The sequence below is a fragment of the Juglans regia genome, chromosome 3 (assembly GCF_001411555.2).
Source record: "Juglans regia cultivar Chandler chromosome 3, Walnut 2.0, whole genome shotgun sequence".
NCBI lineage: Eukaryota > Viridiplantae > Streptophyta > Magnoliopsida > Fagales > Juglandaceae > Juglans > Juglans regia.
This window is the reverse complement of record NC_049903.1, coordinates 27,601,983-27,627,727: the sequence shown is the minus strand read 5'-3', so window position 1 is coordinate 27,627,727 and position 25,745 is coordinate 27,601,983. Positions and strand designations below refer to the sequence as shown.

Below are 25,745 nucleotides of genomic sequence, written 5' to 3'. Positions count from 1 at the left end.
CTATAGGAGTCCCAGACCTCCTGTTTTCGTCCTCGCCCTTTTGCTTATTATGCCTCAATTTCGCCACCATATTCCCTGGTCGATGGGCCATCTCAGAAGCTTGGCAGTGATTATGCTAGAATCAAGCCTGATTTATGAGGGCGAGATTTTCACGCATATTCCATTAATTGCCTCATTACATCCCTGTTGACGTCTTAAGAGAATTTCTGGCATTATCGACACTTCATAATGGTGGATGCCCTTGACACCTACCGCACCCAGAAGATTGACCCGATCAAACTTGGTTGTTGTGATGGGGTTCTATGGTTATGTGGTCGTTGTTCATGGTCGACGAGTCGGTCTCAATAAGATTTGTGGTCCCGGACCCTGCCAAGGACTTTTCTTTTATACGTGTATGCATGGGGTAGGTGGTACTATAGGTTGTTTTGTGGAATATATAAGCTTCTCAATCTGAACCATTCTTTGTAGTTCAGTGGTTTTGCACGGCCTTGCGATGTGACCTTTCGCTGTAGTCCGGCTTCATGATGTAATTTGTTCCTAGGTGCTTTGCGACCTTATGTTGTAATCCGTCAAAAGTAATAAATTGATTTTATGGTTGTACTTTATCGGCGTTTAGTCGTATTATTTTCGTACCTCCCGCCTTTCTTCTTTTGCAATTCCCCGTTGTTTACCTCGCCAACGTTTGGTCGTGGCCAGTGACCTTACCTGTCGGCAACTTCTTTATACTGCATTTCTTTGGCAGACGATGACGTTTTCATCACCCACTTTTATTGTTTGAGTGGCCTGTAGGATCGGCTTCATTTTCACCGGGTAAGGGGTTGAACCCACTTTTTCTATCATTTTTGTTTCTTAGCCATCTTTCTTTTAGCTCCTGTCGCTTTTAGCCTCCATTTGTTTCCATTCGCTTTTTTTTGTAAATGGAGATTCCGCCAATAAATTTGTCAAGTGGCCGAGGGCCAACCCGCACTCCTCCACCAAGGGGGCTGGGCCACCTTCATCGCGACTGGTCCCTTTGGTCTTACGGGGGGAGGTGAGTTCGCTAGCATGGAGCACGTACGACAGTTGGCCAGGCAGTCGAGCGATCTGTTTGCCTATTCAAATGCCTGGCAAGCTCAACCCACTGGCTTTTATAAAGATGGGGTGGGCAGATTGGAAAACTGGATCCGCCCTATGTCTTGTCAAGAAGCATACTTTCTTCCGGCGTTTTGGTTTTTTATGATGTTGGTGAAATTTCTCTTTCTGATGTGGTTGTTGTTAATAAGAGAGTGTGAACACTCGGTGTTTGCCGGTGGAGATACTGCCTCAATAAGTAATGTAGGGCAGTCGAAAGATTGAACCCGCACTTCGTCGTAAGGCAGGTCAGGCCACCCTAAGGCAGGTCTCGCTTGTTGATCATCCTGGAAAGGTATGTAGAAGATGTCCAGCCATGATATGTCGTCTCAAAAGTAATGTCGAGCAGCCAAAAGACTGATCCCGCACTTTGCCTTGAGGCAGGTCGAGCCGCCCTAAGGCTAGTCTCACCCGTTGATCCTCCCAGGAAGGTAAGTAGGAGATGTCACACCAGTCAAACCTGTTAGCGAATTCGCAAACCTGAGCCGGTTTGCCAGGATGCGGTGAAGGTCTAAGGCACTATCCGTTGGGCATTCTGTTATTGGAGATCATGTTCTTCATGTAGCCGAGGGCTGACCTGCACTCTTCCGTGAGAGGGATAGAGCAACTTTAGGCTTTACACTCATCTATTTCACCTCGTGGGGAGGTAAGTTGCTGATGTAGATTCCGTTTGTGGTAATTCCGTTCTTCGGATAGCCGAGAGCTGACCCTCACTCCTCCACAAAAGGGATAGAGCAACTTTAGGCTTTACACTCATCCAATGCTTTAGGGATAAAGTAGCATCATCCAATTATATATGTTAATTGAATGACAAAAAATGATGATGCCAACTATTAGAAAAAAGTAAATGTTAGATAAAGTTTAAGTGCATGTTTGAGATTGGGTGAGAAATATAATATATATAGTTTTTGGATTTATAACTTATAGCTTAAGTAATAAGTTTTATTATTAAAAAAATATTTTTAGTTTGGTTACTATATATTTAAAGTATTTTAAAATATGTTATATTTGTTTGAAATAAATTAAAAATATATTTTTTGAGGTAGAAATGACGATTATTTGATTTTTAAATTTTTAAGGATATGATCATAATCTTTAAAGAAATGACGATTATTTGATTTTCTAAAGATTATAATCGTATTCTTAAAAATGTAAAAGTTGTAATTATCTTAAAGGTGTATAGGTATTTTTGCCTATTGACATTTTTTTAAAATTTAAAGTACATTCCGGATTATATGAAAAAACACGTTTGAGGAAAAGCATCAAATGATGTTTTTCTTTAAACATATTTTTTTATCTTATTTAAAATTAAAAAATACTTGTATATGTAACATCCAAACAACTTATTTTTTATATTGAATAGTTTTTAAGGTTATTTAAGAATTTTAAACACTTTTTAAGACTCCTAATGAAATCTCAATCAGGCCTTAAGTTGTGTAAGTTTTGTGTAGCCTCTATGTAAAAAATAATAATAATAATTTTGTTATATATTTTTACAATGGATTCACTGTTTTACAAAAAGACAACATGTATAATTGGGATTTTTACAGACATTGCTCAAAAATAATGAACAAATAAAAATAGAAAATTATATATAAAGAATAAATTAAATGAAATTTATCAAAGAAATAAATAGACTCTTTCAGCCCGGTGAAATTTATCCCAATAAACAAATGTTGAGTCAACAATTTTTTAGTAACTTCAAAATTAAGGTAAAGTTTGAATAGTGAGTTGAGATAAGATGAATTGAAATGAAAGTTAAAATTTAAATAAAATATTGTTAGAATATTATTTTTTTAAAATATTTTATTATTTTAAAATTTTAAAAATTAAATTATTTATTATATTTTATATAAAATTTTAAAAAAATTATAATAATTAAATGATACGACCTCTCCGAATCCAAATTTCCAAATTGCCTAACTCGGAATAATTTATGAGGAAAGCACAGTTGGGAAGGATGTAGCATTCCCCGTGAGGCTCCACCCCCATCCCAAGAACTTGAACGGGGTGGCAAGAGAACCCACACTCGGACTCGGTCCTCCTCTTTTTCTTGATCACAATTATTGTAGTATTTAAGAAGAAAATTATATTTATAAGTTGGTGGGTGAACACTTCATATGACAAAATTTGAAAAATTTAAAATTCAAATATCTTCCTAATTAAATCATGCAATGTCAATAGTATTAAGAGTGTTTTGCACATCGACTTATAGTAAAAATATTTATTTTGAAATGAAAAATTTTACTTATCATTCTCATATTATATACCGTACATAATTTTTATTTTTATTTTTTTTATTAAATGTGTGATGTATGTATGATGAGAATATTTTTTCTTTTATAAAAAATTTGAAAAAAACTTGCATACTTTAGACTTGTACTTGACCTTTTAAAATCCCAATAAAACATTTCGCAACAACATTTTTTAATACAAATATATCTTTAAATCAATACTCGTCTTCCCGCAAATCCCGCTGAGGGCTCCTGTTGATATTTTTTAATGATGTAAATTTTTTTTTATTTTTTAAAAATATTTAAAAGTGTTTAAAAAATATATGTAAAAAAAAAAAGCAAAAAAAAAAAACAACACAAAATATACTACCAAGAGCTCTGAGTGGGAGCCCCAATGGTGGCTTTAGTGTTACTCATATTTTAAGGATTCCACAACTTTCATAAAACTCCACAAAACCTATCTCAACAACTTTTTTTAATACAGGTATATCTTTAAGGATTCCACGACATACAACTCCACAAAACCTATCTTAAAAAGTTCTAAAATCTTTGAAAAGGTCTAACATCCAAACGTCCCTGTAAACTTTTAACATATTGAGCCTTAAATTACCAAAAATATTTAATGAATTCCTATGTTGGGATTGAGATTGTAATATACCTAAAATGATAGTCTAGGTAACATGAATCATAGAAGAAATCTTAGGGAATCCCAAAGTATAAATGGTATAAGAGTATTCTTGGTAATTTATTTTATATTATAAAAATGACACATCCAATCACATTAATAAAATACACAAAAGATTACGTAAAAGTTACTACATGTAAAATTCTTGATTATATAGAATGACCACGTATCCGTACTCTGACACCAAATGGAAGGGCTCGTTCCATCATTTGGCCAAATATGAAAAAGCAAGAGTCGACTAGGGAGGAGATAAGAAGACTGTAACTTTTCATTGAATGAAAGTCCAAAAACCAAAATAACATTTAAAGGCTCCTCATGATCAAGATGGAAGACCAACAATGAATTGGCATCGGCTGGTAGAGCAAATGTCTCCCCTTTTTGAGGGATTATCTCCGAATATATATATAAATATAAATATAAATATATTTATATACAAGAATGAGAATATATTAAACAACATGAGACATTACTCAGTTATTTGTCCTTCATATTATCAGCCAGAGCAGAAGCTTTGCATACTGGGCATGAATTCTTCATAGACAACCATTTCTTGATGCAGCTAACATGGTAGTCATGGCCGCAAGCTTTCAGAGTCCCAACACCATCCCTATCCCTGTACTCTTCCTGTAGATTCCAAATAGATTCAATTAGAGCCATTCAGTTTGACCTCTTCAAAAGTTCAGCTAAATTTTAAATAAAGAAGGCCTCCTCCATTTTCAAAGCATCATACATCTCCCTCTATTCTTTCTCTACATTACTTAAATATTCTTTTCTTTATTCATCATTCAATAATCATATTTTTATAACAGAACAAAAAGGGCTGAGGTTGTTTTTTATCCATGTAAAAGACGTTTAAATATAACAAGGGGTGATATCTATGAATGCAGTTGAGGGGTGATTGTTCTTTAAATGCCTTTCTTCTATTTTTCCCCGATGCCCAGTAATAAACAAAATTACTGTGATATAATCATTCAGGTGTCGTAGTTTGATATTAAATATATAAAACAAACTATTAGAACCAAACAAAAAAACCTTTAAATAGAAGTAAAGAAGCAATCAAAAAGAAAAAGAAAAAGTAAGATCAACTTTGATACAGTTGATTTGGAGAGTAACTGTAGCGAAGCTAAAGTGTTCTCCATTTTGTAGCTAGGGATGTAGCATGAATGTACGTAGAGTTCTTTTGCCAATAAAATACCCAAGGAGCCAATTTAGCAACTGGGATGAGAATGCTCTTACAGGAAGTCGGATTCAGCTGGTCAGAGTTTCTAGACACACTAGTCCAGAGAAGTAATCAGCAACATTAACTAGAATGCTCAACACTAAATAAGGGTGGGTGTATGACATCATTGTTCAAATCAATATATTCCCAAATCGAAAACCAGAGCATTTGGAACCCCAGTTGGTTTCCCTGTTTCAAATAGGGAAAAAAAAAATACTTACCAGGCAGATCACACAAGTTTCTTCCTCTTGGGTCTGATCCGATGAACAATAAATTGTTTCTATCAAACATTTTGATATTAAGTCTTCAGACAGACCTGTGCTCACATTCCCAATCCTTTCCCCCAGTGCAAGAAGGTCCTGCACGAGACAAAATTTCAAAAAGAAGAAAAATCTTAAGCCCGACTATAACAGGAAGAAAAGATTAGAAGAAAAAGAAACTGCATTAATAACCTCATAGCTCATGTTGTCTATGTCTAGCATCATGTCTCTATGCTGATCAAACATATTTCTGGGCCCATACCAAGTTGAGCGATCCACAATCATAAAACCCTGCAAAGTGATAATAAATTACAGCATTCAGCAAGTAATGACAGTATGAAATGAACAACAATTATTTCTCAGATATTAAGGATTCCAACTAGGAGTACAATAGAAATAAGAGACTCAGTGATATCAGTTATACATCATTGTACCTATATATGCCATAGCCAAAGGATATATTTATAACAATAGCTATAAGTATTCCAACTCGACCAATTGTCTCCTAAAATGACTCTCAATAGCTTAATAAAACGACATTAAAAAGTGTTCGATTGATGTAGAGGAGTGGTACCCCTCTCCCAACTGTGGCATAGTCCTATATCAGATAAAAGACGAACCTCAGATGAAAACCGATCATGGACACCTGCTTCATTAGGCAGTGACCTATATCTTCCAGTAGATATCCTCGACCTCCCATTGCGGTCACCATTACGCCACCCTATGGTGGGCAATGGCCTTGGATGTCTTGGGGAGTAACTTTCGGCCACCAACTGTAGTCCTCCATCAGAAGGTGCCGCATGCCCCAGGCGTAAGCTGCTTGAAGAAGCCCTGAAAGCCGGGCTAGATCTTTGACTAAAGCTACTACTACGAACACCCCTCACAGACTGGGTTGAATTAGCATGAAAATTTTGAGGAGCAACAGGATTTCTGCTTGTAATAAAATTATGATGATATCCCCCAATCTCAGCAGAAGGGTTTCCAGAACTGCTTCCAACAAGGAATTGATCTGTCTCATGGTTGAAGCTGCTCGTATCTGCCATTTACAACTAGGAATCTCTTAGAAACAATGGCAAACTGGATAGAAACAAAGACATCCAACAACATAAAACAAAGACATCCAACAACATAAAACTTACCAGAAACTATAACCCTTCCAGGTGCAGGAGACATGTTAATTAGACTCCGATCCCGTGTCAAAGCACTAGAACCCTGAACCAAAACATCCACAGGGCTGGAATGGTCAATGGGGTGGCTTACAGAATAGGAAGGGTTGGTCGACAGATGGGTCCTAGTGAGGTTTGATTCCAAATCAAGTGCAGACCGGCTTCTGACATTCCTCAAAGAACCCTCACCCCTAATTGAAAGGCCACTGCCTCTATAAATGGGATTCATGGTAATGTGATCCCAAGGCATGTACTGAGAATCAATACTTGATTTCTCCAGCCGCAGTTCTGAAGATGATGGAAGATCGGGAGAACTTCCAGCATTGTAGTATCTGCTTGTACTGCCTCTCTCACAGACTGAAGGAATTCCAGGACTTTTTCGCTTGTGAGGCCCCCTTCCGCTTGGCACTGTAAGATCAACAAAACTGCCCTCAACGCCATGGAATGTCGGCCACTCATAATTAGAAGAAGATGCATGTTGTGCATAAGAATCCGGAACTGTAGAGAACATTCCAGCAGTTGGCAGATGCACAAAAGGATCATGAGATGGGCCTGATGCATCTGGCTGATAAGGTAGTACTTCTGCATTGTGACTTGAGGAAGGATTTGCAGTTGACCGTGGTGGAGGGCTCCAGTGAGAAGCAAAATGTGTTCCATCTAGAGACATATTTTCCACAGGATAAAAGAATGAACCATTGTCTGATGTGCCAGCCCCAGCTGCAATAAAAAGTCCAGAATTAGAATAGGCACAAGAGCAGAGGTTATACACTAAGTAGAACCATTGTCAGCACCATATAAAAGAATAACATCTTTCAATTCTCATTAGCAGTTTTCTACCCATTAAATGTTTGTTTAAGAAATTTTCCATGCTTCAAATGCAACTATGAGGCCACTACAATGCATATCCTGATAAACTTAGGCCATGGTAGTAGTATAGGAAGCCCCGAGCAAAAAGCCCCACCCTCGTAGGTTTGCAACTTTGCTATCAAAAGGTTTCCAATTTCTGAAGAGCAAAGTGGCAAAAATGTGACCGACTCCCCTTTGGCCCAAGGACAGGGCATCCAAACCATTACGCCATGGTAGTAGTATAAGAAGCCCCCAAGCAAAAAATTCCACCCACTTACCTGGGTAAAACATATAACAAGAAAAAAAAATCCCAAACCACATCTGGGCCCAACATCAAAAGACCTAGCAAAGTTACAATTGAAGCCCATGTAATCATTTTATGCCACGAGAACTCCTTCACAAGTAATTTGAGATCCCATTCAACATCCTCTCATATTGAATATGAAGTGTTACAACCCCCTCCCACCCCCGAAAAAAAAAGAAAATTTAAATCTCTAATATCCTCATTAGGCCATTCCATTGTAGGTGGCATTACTCAAGTCCCGCACTTAATGCTGTGAATTGACTCAAATATTTGTAAAAACCAAAGGAAAGGCAAACCACCTATAGGATTATGCTCCAAAATGAAAAGTCTAAGTCACAATTGAAACCCCTTGAAATAATTTTTTTTTTATCGGTAAACAAAATTTTATTGATCAAAAGTGATACAAAGGATGCCCAAGTACACGAGACATATACTTAGGGATACAAGGAAATCGTGAAAAGACCTGCCCTGAAAATCAATTACAATTGACCAATGGAGTAAAGTATTGAAAAACAAAGTTCTAAGCTCTTCCGTTGATCTCTCTTGATCTTCAAAGCATCTTGCGTTCCGCTCCCTCCAAATGCACCACCATAGACAAATAGGTAACATCTTCCATATGGATGCAATTTGAGAGTTGCCCCTAATACCTCTCCAAGAGGCTAAAAACTCACGTACATTTTCCGGCATCACCCATGCTAACCCCACCCGTGCTAAGACTTCAGTCCATAAGGACATGGCAATCTCACAATATAGTAAGAGATGGTCTATGGACTCACCACTCTTCTTACACATGTAACACCAATTCATAGCTATGATGCCGCGTTTCCTCAGGTTATCTACAGTAAGAATCTTTCCCCAAGAGGCTGTCCAAACAAAGAAAGCTGCCTTTAGAGGTGCCTTTGTCTTCCAAATGCTCTTCCATGGGAACGGGACTAAGTTGTGCACATTTAAGGAATGATAAAAAGAACGGGCCGTAAAAGCTCCTTTCTTAGAGGGACACCAATATAACTTGTCTTCTCCTTCCCCCGACACCCGAGTGGAGTACACAAGGTCAAAAAAGGCCGAAATGTCATCCATCTCCCAGTTTTGTGCATTTCTATTGAAAGTAAGGTTCCATTGGGAGGAGCCATTGGAAAAGCTAACTAGATCAGCAATGGATGCTTCTTTCCGTCTTGCTAAGCTGTAAACTCCTGGATAAACATCCTTGAGTGCCCGATCACCACACCATAAGTCATGCCAAAATTTTACCTTAACACTGTTGCCGACTTTGAAGCAAGTGTGTGCTGCATAGATGTCCCATCCTCTTCTGATATGTTTCCAAAGCCCTACTCCGTGGGGTCCACTCACCTCATTGGAACACCACCCTCCCCATGATTCCCCGTGCTTCAAGGCAATGACGGTTCGCCACAAGGCCTCCCGTTCATGGTGATATCTCCATAACCATTTGCCAAGCAAGGCTTGGTTGAATGATCTCAAATTCCGTATACCCAATCCTCCTTCCTTAATGGGGGAGCAAATTGTGGCCCATTTCACCAAGTGAAATTTAAACTCTTCCTTGATCCCTCCCCACAGGAAATCACGTTGAATTTTCTCCATGCGATGAGCCACCTTGGCGGGAAGTGGAAATAGTGAAAGGAAGTATGTTGGTAAGTTAGAAAGAATACTTTTTATGAGAGTTAACCGGCCCCCTTTAGATAAGTACATCATCTTCCAACCAGCTAGTTTCCTTTCCATTTTTTCTATTATATCATCCCAAATAGCTTTCGATTTGAACGCCGCCCCCAGCAGAAGACCAAGATATTTCATAGGCAACTGAGATATCTTGCACTCCAGGATGGACGCCAGACTCTCCACATTGGGTACATGTCCCACTGGCACTATCTCTGAGTTAGCCAAATTCACCTTCAAACCTGACACAGCTTCAAAGCATAATAAAAGAGCTCTCACAGCTCGAATTTGCTCATGTCTGGCTTCACAAAAGATTAGAGTATCGTCAGCAAACAATAGGTGGGAAATGTTAAGCGAACCTGAACTTGCCTCTCCTACTGAGAATCCTGATATGAACCCTCCCTCTACCGCCCCTGAAATCATCTTGTTGAACTCTTCCATCACAAAAACAAATAGAAGAGGAGAAAGGGGGTCTCCTTGTCGCAAACCTCGGGAGCTTTTAAAAAAACCTTTGGACGTCCCATTCACCAATACAGAAAAACAGGTTGTGGAAATACAATGAAGGATCCAAGAACACCATTTAGAACAAAAGCCACATCTCTCCAACATATAAATTAAGAAACTCCAATTGACGTGATCGTAAGCTTTCTCCATGTCTAACTTACAAAGGAGTCCAGGCTCTCCCGATTTAACTCGACTCTCCAGACATTCATTGGCTATCAGTACCGAATCAAGGATTTGCCTACCTTGAACAAATGCATTTTGAGGCTTCGAAATCAATTTTTCCATCACCTTACTCAATCTGTTTGCCAATACTTTAGATAAAATTTTGTACATACCACTCACCAAACTAATGGGACAGAAATCTTTCACTTCTTCCACGCCTGGCTTTTTGGGAATGAGTGCTAAGAGAGTAGCATTAAGACTTTTCTCAAACCACCCGCTTCTATGAAATTCCTTAAAAACCCCCATGATATCATCTCTAAGCACATCCCAACACATCTGAAAAAAAAAGCCATGGAGAAACCAGCCAGACCTGGAGCTTTATCACTCGCCATACCCTTGATCACCGATCGGACCTACCTAACATCAAAGGCCATCCCGTCAAGTCTCGGCCTCCACTCAAATTGTTCCAAAAGCAACGTACCATAGAAATGAACAATGTGGTTTGAGATCTCGGTATGGTTGGATGAGACCACCCTGTCTATCAATAAGGTATCTATCGCATTGTTCCGCCTATGTGAATTGGCCACTTGGTGAAAGAACTTGGTGCTTCTATCCCCTTCCTTCAACCATAAAGCTCGTGATTTCTGACGCAATGATATTTCTTCCAATAGAGACAACCATTCAATGTCTGCAACCACTTGGGATTTGCGAGCCCGCTCGGTTTCAGAAAAAAGCCTCACCTCTTCCACACCTTCCAAAGCCTTAAGCTCCTCCATTAGAACAGATTTCTGGCTTTCCACATTACCGAACTCTTGTGTATTCCACTCCTTTAAATCCTTTTTCAACGACTTTAATTTGCAAGCCATCTTGTGACTAGCAGTTCCATGGAAGTGGTAGGAAGACCACCATTGGCTTATTCTGTCCAAAAAACCCTCTGACTTCAACCACATGTTCTCAAATTTGAAGTGCCTTGAGCCACTTCTAATGCCCCCACAATTCAATAGAATAGGGAAATGATCTGAACACAACCTGGGTAGTCTCTTCTGAATAAGCTTCGGATAGTGTGCCTCCCAATCCGGTGAAATTAGAAATCTGTCTATCCTTGACCAAGATGCCAAGATGGAAGATCTCGGTTGTTAGACCAAGTGAAGGAACCACCTGCAAGAGGTATATCCTGTAAATTCTGCTCAGAAATGAAGTTAGAAAATTCTACCATGGGTTGGTTGAAGCCCACTCCACCCGATCTCTCACTCGGAAAACGGGTGACATTGAAATCACCTCCAATACACCAAGGTAAGTCCCAAATACTACTAATACCGGCCAACTCATCCCAAAGTAAGCTTCGAGACCGATCAAGATTAGGCCTATATATGCCTACAAAAGCCCACTGATAGCCATCCATGACATTCTTAAACGAACATGCCACCACATAATTCCCCATGAAATTTTCCTTATTTTCCACCACTCTTTTGTCCCACATAACTAATATACCCCCGGATGCTCCATTGGATGGTAAGTAATGCCATCCCACTTGCAAACAGCTCCACAAGCTCCTAATGATGCGAAGAGAAATAACTGCCAATTTAGTTTCTTGTAGGCAAACAATGTCTACTTTCCAACTTTGGAGGAGGGATCTAATATATAGGACTGTTCAACTGGGCCGGGTTTTTTCCCGGCCCGGTCCGGAACCCGGAAAAATCCGGGCCGAAATCCGGGTTGAAAAACCCGGATCCATCCGGCCCGGATACGGGTTACAAATCCGGGTACCGGGTTTTAAACCCGGTACCCAGGTCTAAACGAAAACCACAATCCCCCCCCTTCCCCGAGTCTGTCTCTCTCGCTATCTCTCTCTCTCTCGTTACGCTTGCCGCTTGCGAAAGGAGAAACCCTAAATCCGTGCCTTCTCGCCGCGACCCCATCGCCGCCGCCGCATCTTCGTCGCCGTCACCGTGACCCCGTGAGTCTGTCTCTCTCTCACTCTCTCTATCTCTATCTCCCTCTCTCTCTCTCTCCATTGGATTTCTGGGTTTGGATTATTAGAAACTATATATTGTTGAGTTTTCCATAAGCGGGCTTCTGGGTTTGGTTAATCTCTGGCAAGTTTACTTTGGAGAGAGCCCGATTCTAGGACTCGGCTTGATCTGGGTTTGAATAAACCTTTGACCGTCCGAAGCTAATGATGAAGGAATTAGTTATTAAGTGCATTGTAGGAATTTATCACTTAAATCCATGCTTTAAATATAAATTAGTTTATAACCAGTACAATGTGCAGTATTTGGATTAGTTTGTTAATTCACAAACTACATTGACTTAAAATTAGTTTCATCTGCCGAGACGATTGTTGGCTCTCCAAACAATTAGTTTCGGTTTTAGGGTCTTCTTATTTTGTGGGTGTAGAGTGTGGTTTTACCTTGATATGTGTTTCTCCATGAATTCTCCAATTGAGTAGCAGAGTAAGGCTTAAGATAGCCGATAGTTTCACCAAGAAAACTTTTTGAGCTTTATATTTTTTTTTGAAAAAAATAGATACTGTAGAAAAAAAAAAATTTGGTTGAAGTTGGAACATACTGTATTTAAAATAATATGTCCTTTATTAAAAATAAATAAATTTAAAAAAAAAAACCCGGGTTGAAGCTGGAACCCGGATTTCCGGGTTGTAGAAACCCGGGTTCCGGCCAGGGTCATAACCCGGGTGTATCCGGGCCGAAACCCGGCCCGGGTTTGAAGCCGGGTTCCGGGCCGGGTATACCCGGAAATCCGGTCCGGAACCCGGATGAACAGTCTGACTAATATATAGTCTTTTATTTACTTCATTGATCCCTCTCACATTCCAAGACATTATTTTAGGCTTCATTAACAGAAGAAACATCCCTCCCTTTTGTTCTATCTCTCCCTGAAGCACCCTCCTTATTATCATAGTTAATGGAGCATTGCAACCGTTTCAACTCTCTCTCCTTTTTAACAGCTGACTTCATTATTGTGGATCTACCAGCTTCCATGGCTACTAGAAGGGCCATGAATTGGTCTTCATACCCATCACAGGAAATTCTCACCCAACCATGAAGCTCCTTTACTTTTTTTAGTACCCAATCTGATGCCTAAGGTGCTATTAGCGGTGGGAGCATCTATAAGAGTGACGGGCTCCCCATATTCTCTTCCTCACTGCACATGGAATCCATAACAAGATCCAACTGATTGGTACCCATCTCCTATCCATCGACAAAGTCCCCTCCCGCCAAAAATGAGACCATGTTCTCCACTTCCGGCCCCAAAAACCTCTCGTTTGGCCCACCCATAACTTCCTTCACTTCAGTCGACACTATCTGTGTCTAATTAGAAGGCAAAGGCTCGCCCACAGTAACCTGAGCATCCTCGCCTTTTTGTCCCGAAATTTCCCCTTCCTCTAAGGTGGAACTCCCAACCTTTCCACTACTCGCAGACGTCGCCATTGGCATCGGCGAAGTTGTCTGTGCGTCAATAACTTCCATCGTGATGATCTGTGTAATTTTTGGGTCTTCGTGGACATTCGAGGCAGCAGAAAATCCTCCTCCATGCTCCGAGATTGCATCTTCCCCTTGAAATAATTATAAACTGCAAGAACTTCTCCCTTCTACATAATATGGAATCTCATTCATTACTCTATGCTAAATCTGAGATATTATAAACCAGAGAATAAGTAATATAAACAGAAGGAAATTTAGGGGTATGTGGTGCCCAAAGCAGTCAAGGAACATCTCATAACCATTATCTTGCACATTAAATGATCACATTATTGATCTTAGTCCCTAAAAACAATTGTGCAAGGCATTCAAAGTCACAATACCAAGATTCACAAAATGTTGCTCGGCATGTATATGGTTCCAGTTCTGATCATGCTCGTTCTCTAATGATTGGGATGTGCTGAATAAATGTCTATGCCCCATAACAAGCACCAAAAAGCTACAAAGATTAAGTGCTTAAACCGGAATCTGCCAGAAAACAACCTGCACATGAAGAAAAGTATTCTAAACATTAGTAGAGTACTGAAAATTACTAAAGAATTTAATAAAGGGTGAAAGTCATGTACGCATCCATGCCAAATTAATTAAAAAAAAAGGTGGAGCCCCTTTTTCGTCATCACAAATACATTTTTTTCTTTTTTTGATAAGTATCACATTTACATTTTCTTTGTTTAGAATAGTAAAATACACATCTCATGCATCCCATTGGATTAAACCCATGATCCTTCCTCCACCCTGGTTATAGAAGAGCGTGATGACACTTGGTCCAAGGATGATTAGCATCGCATTTACAAATTCTCTCACATTCCATTTTCATAGAGCATCATTAGAATATTTATTGTTTATCGTTATTTTATTTTGACTAGTGGACTTCGAAGATAGTTTTTTGGACTGCAACTGTTTTCAACCATTAGTACCCCAACGAGGGTGCTATAGCTGCCAGGTCATACATATGTGACCACACATAACCATAATTAAAAGTCTCTGATTCAATTTCAAAATCACGAGTTTGGGTTATTAATTAAGGTGTATAAAATATAAGGTCTCGCATGTGTCAGTCCAATGAATCATGCCCTTTGGCCTCTGGCCTTCTAATATAAAATTGAGATCCATCATGTTTTCACAAGTGGGGAAGGACTTCTAAATTAAAAAAAAAAAAAAACTATTGATTGGAACTATTAATAGGAACTTATAATTAGAAATGGAATAGCAGCACAATAGAATTAAAGAACCTACAGAGACGGGTTATATGAGTTCAGTTAGATCAGCCTTGTCTGCATGATATGGACTGGCACCTATTTGATATGGAACTTTTAAACTTCCAAAAAGATCCATAATTTATTATAGCATCATCCACAGAACCTTCTATCAATACTATCAATTTCGCATTATGATCCTGCTCTACAGGTTTCACCTGTGACATTTCTATCTAAAGTAAGCAATAGATAACTAAAATGGTGTCAATTCCAACCTTCCTCTAGTCTTTCGCGCACGCAACCAACTCCAGTTTTCTCAATGTCAATGTCAACATGTATAATCCCAAGGTTTTTCATGCATTATTTTGTTAGCTTTCACCCTTTCCACCCACCCCTATAGATCTTGGACACATGGGAGGTAAGTTCTCAGGCCACAAGAAATTATAGATCTGTTTACCAGTAAGGACCAAGGTCTTGAGAACAAACAAATGCCACAATTCAAGTAGTCATTAAAAATGTGTGTGCGCGCGCGCGCGTGTGTGTGTGTGAGAGAGAGAGAGAGAGAGAGATTAAATTGAGCATAAATCCCACCTAACAAAAGAAGGATCAATACAGCACTCAATAATACAGTTACATAAATCACAATCAACTAAAGTAACAAGTTAGCTCAAAGAATCAACGGACATGGTAATATGTGGTGATGGGAACAGATTTTCCCACCCGGATTCTGCTATACTCTTCATATAGCAACTGCAAAATCCCAAGATGTTACAAAGTAAATCAAGTATTTGGTACAAAACAAAGTAAGAACTTATTGTAGCTTGACCCAGACAGCCAGGCTAATAAGTTTCACATCGTGACTCACCAGATCTCCACAGTATTTCAAGCAGCAAAGAATGTAAAAAGTTTATGCTGCAAGCAACGCATCATAAACTAGGATGCTTTGTGCATTTAAGCTTCTATAATAACCGGAATAGAAACAATGAAAATATACTTGGCAGCCCCAGTCTCCCAATTGTTAAGTCAATCACCCCATGCGTTCGTCTCCTGACAAATTGAGGCAAAGAGACAAAAAGGAGAAATTTTTTTCTTTGCTATAAAAAAGGAGACGCTAAAAGTAAAGGCATGACAAGGAAACAAGATTAATAAATTAAATTTGGAAGTGAAATTAATGCTCACTACACACTTTACCCCTCACAAATAGCAATAGGATATTATAATAATTAATGCTCGGAAACGGTGGAAGGAATAGGGGAAAAACTACTCATAGGAAGGACATTACCTGGGTTTGGATCAGAGGATCCACTTAGCAGGTGTAAGAGGGGTAACAGTCATCATGTATGAACTTTCTTTATCCTAGAAATAATTGGCAGAACCTTTTCTTTTTCCTGGACCTGAAAAGAGTAATCCCCCACAAAAGGGCATAGAAGTTGGTAAAGGTACACCGGTGGAAGAAAAAAGAGAGCTCTTCCTATCCACCTTCTGAAGAGTAATCAAGGAACCAAAGGATCAACTTAAATTAATATAGGGGTAAATGAGAAATTGAACTAAATCTGAAATTCAACCCCAAAACTCTTCTTTCTAAAACATATTGGGATGGAAATGATGGAATAAAATACTCAAGGGTTAATTTCAGATCACCCAAGAATTATTTGGGATGAGTTGCCCTAATGATTTAAGAAAATCCAAGAGATCAAACTTTCCCAAGAATTAATTTCAACTCTTATTCACCCATGACATCAAAACAACGAGATCCAACAGTGGTCAAACTAACTAATATCAACAAGGCACATAGATATATACCTTAACAGAGACAGTGAACAGAGCTGTATTAGTAGCAACTGTAAACACGAAGTCAAGTTGACTGATGCCATAACTAAGATAGATGAATCTCATCAACTGCTCGGTGGCTCAATGACGGGTTCTAGAAAGACTGAGAAACCTCCCCTGAAACCCATAATCAGCTGTAAATCTAGAATAAACCACTATCCATCATACTCCTCGCTACCAACTTTAGAAAACCACTATACAATTTTTGTAATGATCAAGTCTATAACATAAGATAATTAGTGATAAACAGTTGAACAACCAGCGAGAATGCAATAGAAAATTAGATGATACCCTTCCCAACAGTGTAAATCAATCACCACCAGCTTGAAATTCATGCTTGCCTAAAAATAAGAATATTCCCAACAAAGGAAGGCATACCAGTCATGCAAGGAGATCCCAACTTCAATACAGACCAAATGAGGAATCCGAGTCATAACATATAGCAGTCAGTTACTTCAATTGACTTATAAAGCTTATGAAGTTGTCAACAAGGCATACCAATCATGTGAAGACATGATTGCAATTTCATTAGCTAGGCCAAATAAGAAAGTAGAGGCCTTATCTGTAGCAGTTAAATTACTTCAGTTGACTCGTTAAAACTTATGACTCAGCCTCCTACTAGACAAGTAAAATTGAAGTCATAAAGTAGAGCAGAAACAAGTGTGGTAGAACCATAGAAGAGGCACTTAAAACTTCTGAAGCTCTCAGCCTCTTGCTTAAAATCCTCATTTCAAAAAGAAAATCAAATTACTTAAAACTTCTGAAGCTCTCAGCCTCTTGCTTAAAATCCTCATTTCAAAAAGAAAATCAAATTTACTAGTGAGAGAGAAGGAAGTAGATGAGAAAACCATTGAATAGAAGAGACCCTAATTTTCGTCACAGTTAGTGAAAAAATTTCTTTAACGGTTGCATGCTTCTTTTTTTTTTTATGTCGGGGAACCTCTCCAAGGCAAGGCACTTCGGACCCACCCCTGTAGAGTAAACCCCAGTCCCATGCACCGCACCCTCCGAAGTTTCCCTACACTAAACTGGTTAAATCGTTGACTTTTCACCAGGAATGTGGCCCCAAAGGATTGTTTGCACCCATGAGATGTTGAACATTGGACCTTGAAGGGAGTTATACCCCAAGACCAAGGCCTTCACCACTTGGGCCAACCCCTTGCGGTTATAACGGTTGCATGCATTTAATTCCCACATGCTTAATTTTGAGCTGCAAAATTGATTTAAGGTTTCTTTCTTAGCTCCTTAATGAGGACAACAGCATGTTAAGCAAATTTGGAGAATATCTTTAAAGTATAGAAAATATTCCATCATTTGGAAGATAAAAATCCCAACTTCATAAGTTTTTCATTTGAAACTTTACATCATTTCATTAAACATCATTAAAACAATTACACAACACTGCTGTAAATATTCTTTTATAGGTTGCGCTGCTGTAAAATTACACAACCCATACATATATATTAGGCATAAACGAAATTTTTACACATTACTTCCAGGTGCAATCCTTTTTATACTACAACAAGTCTCATAAAAAATTATGGATTCTTATGAAACACATTCTTTACAATATATGATAACACGCATTACAAGGCTTACAAGTACCTTATAAAAGGACATCCAAATAAATAGAGATTCAAACACATTCATAATACTCTCCCTCAGAGAGGTCCTGATCAGAAAAAATAAAAACCTAACAGGTTAATGAGATAGACTCGATGATCAAAACTCAGGCAATGCCATTTGGAATCAAGCTACAAAGAATATTTGTCAGAAACTGAGCAACCCTTTTCACCAATTGAGTAATCAGCCTCCCTGCCAAGAGAATCCCCTTTCCTCCATCTCAACAACTATATCGTAACAAGTCTCAACATTGTAGTTTTCCTCCCTCCTGAAAAAATATATTAAACTGGAAACAAAGCCTTATATTCAAAAACAGCATAAGTAACCAAATGCTGCTGGTAACATTTGTGCTTCACTCGAGGCACTTAGTACAATTTGTAAGATTTGACCACCTAATTCTTAGCAAACAGCTCAGATGTCACTAAATCCATTGACCCGAATCATCCAGTTGATTCATGTGATTCCGACTACTGGATAAACTGCCAGGAAACAAAAACTAATATTGATCCACAGAAGAAGCTATGTATAATCCCCTCAGCACCACCAAATAAGCATAAAAGAAATGGCATGTGATGATGGCCCAAATGCCAGTAAGTACACTCCCGTGCAGTGACATCCCCTAGGTCATTTAAGTCAACAAAGGCTGAATCCTGAGGCATAATGACCCGTTCTAAAAAAGAATTCCGATAGAACAACAACTAACCAATTCTGCAGTTAGCGCCATATACTTTGTTCTGCCTACATGAATACTGGATTATAGCACTTCAATGTAGCAGCAGATCATGCTACTAAACCCTTAAGAGAAATCAGGACCTCAGTTCAAACCCGCTCTCCAGTTGCCCAATTTAAAAAGTGCCTGCAAACCAATCGCAGTTCAGAATGAAAACTGAAGCCACAAAATCTAAGCCACCCGACAACTTCCACATCCTAAATATGACAATCTTAGTGCTAGCTAAATCAAAATCCCTATGGAGCTTAGAAGCTGTAAAATCCAAGAAATAAAGATTTGAAATATTGCCAAATATATTATAAGATAACTAGGAAGTTAAGGTCAAGGATGCTGTGAAAATAAAATGATCCAATCAACCTCAAAATGTAAGAAAGCATGGAGAAGGGTATGTCTCATTCAGAGATGGAGAGATCTTGTAATAATAAAAAACTTCTCACCTGCTAGTGCAAACAGGGCATCATTCCAAAACTTCCATACTGAATAAAATCCTTTTTCAAGTTCATACTCAATACAAGTGAGAAGTAATGATAGATCACACCCCAAACCTGCATCATAAAAACCATCTGAACCTAGTAGTTGATGCTAGGGTAATCCACAGAAAACTAGCACGATAGCTATATCTAACAATTCCTCTATGCAACAAACAGCTCTTGTAACAAGAGTCATCATAGATATGATTAAGCTTCAGATCATAATTACTTAGGTTATAACTTTCCACCAATTAAATATTGTCCCCTGAACATGAAAGCCATATAAATTCTGGTGAGTTTACTCCATTGAAAAATGAGAAGTGCAATTCAAGCAGCAAGACCACCATAATCGATGCATCTGATGGTGAAGTTAGTGTCAAATAACTGCATACTACCCATGTTCAATAAATTAGGAAAGAGGCATGCATTGAAACAAGGAAGATGGCATAGGAACTGTATTAAGGAGTTCAGTTCCATATAAGCCTGATACACAACAGGTTCAGTTTTATAATAAATTTGAAAAACAAAGACGTTTATTTTAGATTTTTACCATTTTTTTATGTGACTCGGAAGGCAAAGACATGATAACAAACGACCCAATAGGGAAAAGGGCGAGGCCTTCGTATCTATGGCATATGAGATATCTACCCCATATATAATGAATATGTTACAATGTTACCAGGATAATATTAGCAAGAACACAAGTGATGGTGGGGCAGTATGCAATACAAAACAATCTCCACCGAAAAAAAAAGTAGCTGGGAAATGCAGCCGATGATCTCATCATCAGTAATGATCAAGCGTCCAGCTTTTAATGCATAAAAAATTAATATATAAAAAAAAAAAAAAAAAACAATGATAGATTACCAAAGAGAAGAGCGCAACCCAAAATTTCTTCATGTCAAATTCAGACTTGGCTTCCAAAAGAAGCAACACCCAAGATTTTTAAAGCACCCAAAAAGCAATATTGCAAATAATAAAACTTTCTCCAAACAGCCATAACGACAAAAGGAGCAAATATTGACGACCAAAAGCCGGAAATAGCGCAATAAAACCATCTATAGGGAGATCAAAAGGTAAAAACACAAAACCATCAAGTGCTTTGCACGATCGGATAAAAAAAACATCTATACAGGGAGAAACGTCCATATTGACGTAAAACTGTCAAACGATGATCGATCGAGAAAATACAGAAAATTCAAAGAGAAGAAAGTTTTGTCGGAAAAGCATACCTTGATCAAAGAAATACCGAAAAAAGGTCGGCGCCGATGGAAGAACAGCCGTAGATGAAATAACAGAGAGCGCAAGAGAGAGAAAGAGAGAGAATAGGTTGGGTCTTGTACAGAGAAGCAGACAGAAATACAGCGGTTGGGTCCGTTCTTTGCAGAAATAAGGGGTGAGGGTTGGACCGCCTACCATTACCGGTTACCGATAAATACCGTTTTCCTCTTTTCCTTTCTCTTCTTTTCTCTCTTTTGCTTAAGGTAACGTTGAATTGCCGATATTCTCGTCCGATCGCATTTTATATATTTTTATATAATAATTAATTTTTAATAATATAAAATTATGTAATAAAATTAAAGAGTAATACTATTTATTATTCTAATTTTTATTATCTTTCCATCATCATATAATATGATATTAGGTAATTATAAATTATTTATTATATTTCTCTTATAAACTTATCATTTAATATCACATTATGAGATGATGAGAGGATAATAAAAATTAAAATAATAAATAATATTACTCAAATTAAAATATCACATATTGTACTCTAAAATTATTATTAACTTAAAATTATTATCATCAATTATTATTAACTTAATTTATTAATTGCTAAATTGATATCCATTTCCCAATTAATAATGAATCATGAACAAACACATGTCATATATACATGGTATTCTTTCACTGCATAGAAAAAATTAGAAAAAGATAAACACATATCTTTTACATAATTAAAAATATCATTATTTTAAAATATAATCATATAAAGAGTTATAAAAAATATTATAAAAATATCATTATTTTCAAATATAATCATATAAAGAGTTATAAAAGTATTATACGTATACTATTACTCTTAAAAAATACCTAACCAACAACATGCTCAGTTAGCAAAAAAATATAAAACTAAAAAAAAAAATAAATCAAATTTAAAAAAAAAATAAAAAGCACATAAAAATTAAAAAAAAAATTGAAATCAATAAAACAAAAAATAACCAATATTCTTCTTATCAAATCAAACTAATATTGGCCAACCGTGATTTGGTTTTGTCCAAGAGGTGGCCACACACGAGGGCGACCTCTAAAGGGTAAACAATTTATTTTTCCTATGTTTTAATTATAATTATAATTTTTTCCTAATTTTATTATGTTGTAAGTTTTTTTAATATTTTTCAATATTTGGTTTGCTTAATATTTAAGGTTTTTTATTTTTAGTTTGCAATTTCAATTAAGTCTAATTCTTTTTATTTTTATTTTTTTATTTAAGTTGAATTTTTTATTTGTATGTGACGAGTAGGAGTGGTAGTTCGTGTTCATTGATCATGTTTCTGTCGTGTCAAGTCATGAGTATTAGACATGGTATGACCTGTTTTACCCATTTAATAATTAAATTTTATTGGATTAATCTGAACACGACCATTTAGCTTATTTTAATTCGTTTAATCCAATTCAACTCGTTTAACCCATTTCAAATAAATGGGTTGAGCTAGCCCGTATATTTATTTTTAAACAAAATTAATATAATTTTATATATAATATCAGGCTAATTATATAAATCATTCACAATTACAATTGGATTCATGATAAAATATTTTATTATCAATATCTAAGCCAATAATATATAAGACAATTAATATTTTCATAAAATAAATTACATATTGACCAAAAAAAGTTTAAGAGTTTGAGAGATAAGTAGTCAAATACTAATATTAATATTGCATATTCTCAACAACAAAAAAGACATATAAGACTAAATATTTATAAAATTTTAAAATATAATTTATTTGTGTTATACCGGTTAATTTTCAGCTTAGCAGGTTAACCTGTAATTGACTCATTTATTAATCGCATTTTATCAGAGGAACTCGTTTTGATTCAAGTCCATTTATATCAAACTCAAATCTAATTAATCGTATCATATTGTCACCCCCAATTACATGTGTTAGGAGTGCTACACACCACCCGCGCAGCATCAGCAGGTTGGTTGATCCCATCCCAATGATCAAGTGAGGAAGTCCAACCGCCCCATTCCTGTCCACTAGAATTGGATAGTATGGTTTTGGGCCTTGAAAGGCCCGTTTTCCCATTTTAAGGCCTTTTTAGCCCAATTCATCACCCATACTTTTTTTTTATTTTTAATTTATTTGTTGTACAATTTTAATAATTTAATGTAACTGAATGAATTTAGAAGAATAGATATAACTGAATGAATTTAGAAGAATAGATACCTAATTACATATAATAGCTACAAAAAAAAAAACTATGATACATATAAAAAAGCAATTATGATTTCAATAATATTAACAAAAATGTATAAAAGTCTTCTAAAAAGATATAGAAGTAATTAGAATTAAGAATATCATTGTCCAAACCAAAGCTTTTAACTTAACAAGAGTCTTCAACCCAAAAGTAACTAACATCCATTCCCATATGCTTATTCAACTTCCAAGTCTTCAACCCAACCAAACTTCAATCCAAATCCCTAAATTTCTACTCTAAGGGGCTGTTTGAAACATGAAATGGTTTCATTTCATCCTATATCATCTAATTTAATCTTATCTTGTTTCATTCTCAAATATCACTCAAATATAAATATTTTTCAATTTCAGATTTTTAACTTTTTTATCTAATCATTACTTAATTATAACAACTTTTTCAAAATTTCAAATAAAATACAAAAACAGTTCAAAATTTTCAAATCTCAAAATAAAAATAAGGTTAATTACATTTTGCCCTTCGAGCTTTCACTCAATTCATAATGTGCCACTAAACTAATAATTACATCAAAGTGGACCTGCTTACTTTCAAAACTTACCAATCCCCCTCTTACATCTATCAACAGCATTAAATCTAACAAAAACTGTCTCTGCGTGCTGCTCATGTTCATAACATTCACTGTAAAAATATAATTTTCTTCTAATTTATTATCATTGACCATATAAAATATAAAATAATATATACTATCAATTAATAATAAATCATACATGAATAACCATATATAAAATTATTTCATACCTAAGTTACAAGCAAGTATGAATAATCTATGTACACAATGAAATTATTTGATATTCATTAACCATATATAAAATGCATGATATGATTAATAATTATGCATGCTAAAGAGTAAAGTCTAAGTTAGTAAATAGTAACTATCCATCATTTTCTCCAGACCGACGTTAGTCCGGTCCGATCGGTCCGTTTCGGCCTAATTATTATTATTTTTTTATCTTTTTGTTTTTCAAATAAATTAATAAAAAATTATTTAAATTACTAAATTAAAATTAATTGAATTATTAATGTGGATTATGTAACTAACTCATTAAAAAAATATTTTACTATAATTATATTGTTGATGTTGCTACTTACTAATTTAGACTTTACTCTTTAATATGCATAATTATTAATAATATCATGCATTTTATATATGGTTAATGAATATCAAATAATTTTATTGTGTACATAGATTATTCATACTTGCTTGAAACTTAGGTATCAAATAATTTTATATATGATTATTCATATATGATGTATTAATTATTTACATATAATGACATAAATTATCACATAATTTATGATTTATTATTAATTAATAGCATATATTATTTTATATGGTCAATGATAATAAATTAGATAAAAATTACATCTTTGTAGTGAATGTTATGAACATAAGCAGCACGTGGAGGCAGTTACCATTAGATTTGATGCTGCTGGTAAACGGAATGAGAGATTGATAAGTTTTGAAAGTAAGCAAGTCCACTTTGAAGCAATTATTAGTTTCGAAGCACATTGTGAATTGAGTGAAAGTTCGAAGGGCAAAATGTAATTAACCCATAAAAATAATATTAAAAATATATATTCTAATAATATTTTAATATTTTCTTCAATTTTTTCTCTCTCCTTTCCCAGAATCTCATAAAACACCATAACTCAAACTATTTCACTATTATTTACAAATCATTTCACTCTTATTCATAGATTTCTCATCTCATCTCATTCCCCGAACATCTCGTGAAATTTTTAATATTGATTCCCAAATAAGAACCTAAAAAAAAACACATGTTTGATACCTCACAATAAAAGAATTTGAATTAAGAAATACATATAATAACTTAAATTAACAAACATGTTGGTGCATAAAATCGTCCAATAAGCCGAAACAAGAGAAATAATCATTCCTGACCCGCGGTGGTGACCCAGGCCTGATCAATGTTGTCTGAAGCCCACGATGGTGGTTCGGGGTGTTGGTACGGTACCCCTACGTACATCAATACCAGTAAATAGATAAAAAATATAGAAAATATAAATAGAGAATGTGACACACAAATTTACGTAGTTTAGCACAGGGCCTACATCCACGGGTTGTTTAGAGGAAAAATTCATTATGAAATAAATATTTTATAGTCTTTTATGGTTTCTCATACCTCACTGTACAATAAGATTGAAGACCCTTTTAGCCGAGAGAAGATAAAAAGAATGGTACCTTGCCTCGTAAGGTTGAAGAAGCTCTTTCCTTCAGCATAAGTCACCCATAAGTCCTCTTTTTCAACCAATCAAATCCCTTTTATTGTGGCCCAGTCAATGGTAGATGAGAAAATCAGTTTTATGTCACTTTTTATCCCTTTTTCTATTCACTTCCTTATTTTTCCTACTTGCATCTTGGTGAATACTTTATAGGTGGATTGGGTCAGGTGCGTCTTGAGCTTGGTGTATTTACCTCCAATAAAACTAATTTCTTTCAATATGGTTCGGCTAAAGTAAATTAAGTATCTTTTTTTTTTTCAAATACATCCTTACAATAAAAAACAATTTGAGTTAAAATATAAGATTTATAACAAATATTAAAAAATAGAAATAGTTAATTGCGAGTGACAAGCGCTTATCGCTTTCATCATACTCAAAACAACTCTTCATAAAATCTATTGAATCTTGAATGTTAATTGGTTTGCTCGTTATCTAATTGTGAACAAATAAAGTCTCGAGGGTGTTAGAAGGCAATGAGTTTTATAAT

At 36.3% G+C, this 25,745-nt stretch overlaps 1 protein-coding gene across 9 annotated transcripts; it reads right to left on the bottom strand.

Annotated features, from left to right (window-relative positions):
• Positions 1-4,276: 4,276 nt before the first annotated feature.
• LOC109011170 (probable E3 ubiquitin-protein ligase ZFP1) lies at positions 4,277-20,879 on the bottom strand. 9 transcript variants are annotated; one of them, XM_035688956.1, is made up of 13 exons: positions 20,740-20,879; positions 19,475-19,582; positions 19,011-19,163; positions 16,658-16,801; positions 16,137-16,248; positions 15,720-15,901; positions 15,539-15,604; positions 13,982-14,141; positions 6,648-7,391; positions 6,129-6,544; positions 5,701-5,799; positions 5,470-5,607; positions 4,277-4,653 (listed from the first exon to the last, which is right to left on the bottom strand). In XM_035688956.1, the coding sequence occupies exons 8-13, from the start codon at positions 14,079-14,081 to the stop codon at positions 4,504-4,506; spliced, it is 1,647 nt and encodes a 548-aa protein (XP_035544849.1). In that variant the 5' UTR covers positions 14,082-14,141; positions 15,539-15,604; positions 15,720-15,901; positions 16,137-16,248; positions 16,658-16,801; positions 19,011-19,163; positions 19,475-19,582; positions 20,740-20,879; the 3' UTR covers positions 4,277-4,503. The 9 variants fall into 9 exon arrangements, with proteins under 9 accessions (XP_035544849.1, XP_018847799.1, XP_018847801.1 ...); XM_018992254.2 differs by lacking the exons at positions 15,539-15,604; positions 15,720-15,901; XM_018992256.2 differs by lacking the exons at positions 15,539-15,604; positions 15,720-15,901; positions 19,011-19,163.
• Positions 20,880-25,745: the final 4,866 nt, after the last annotated feature.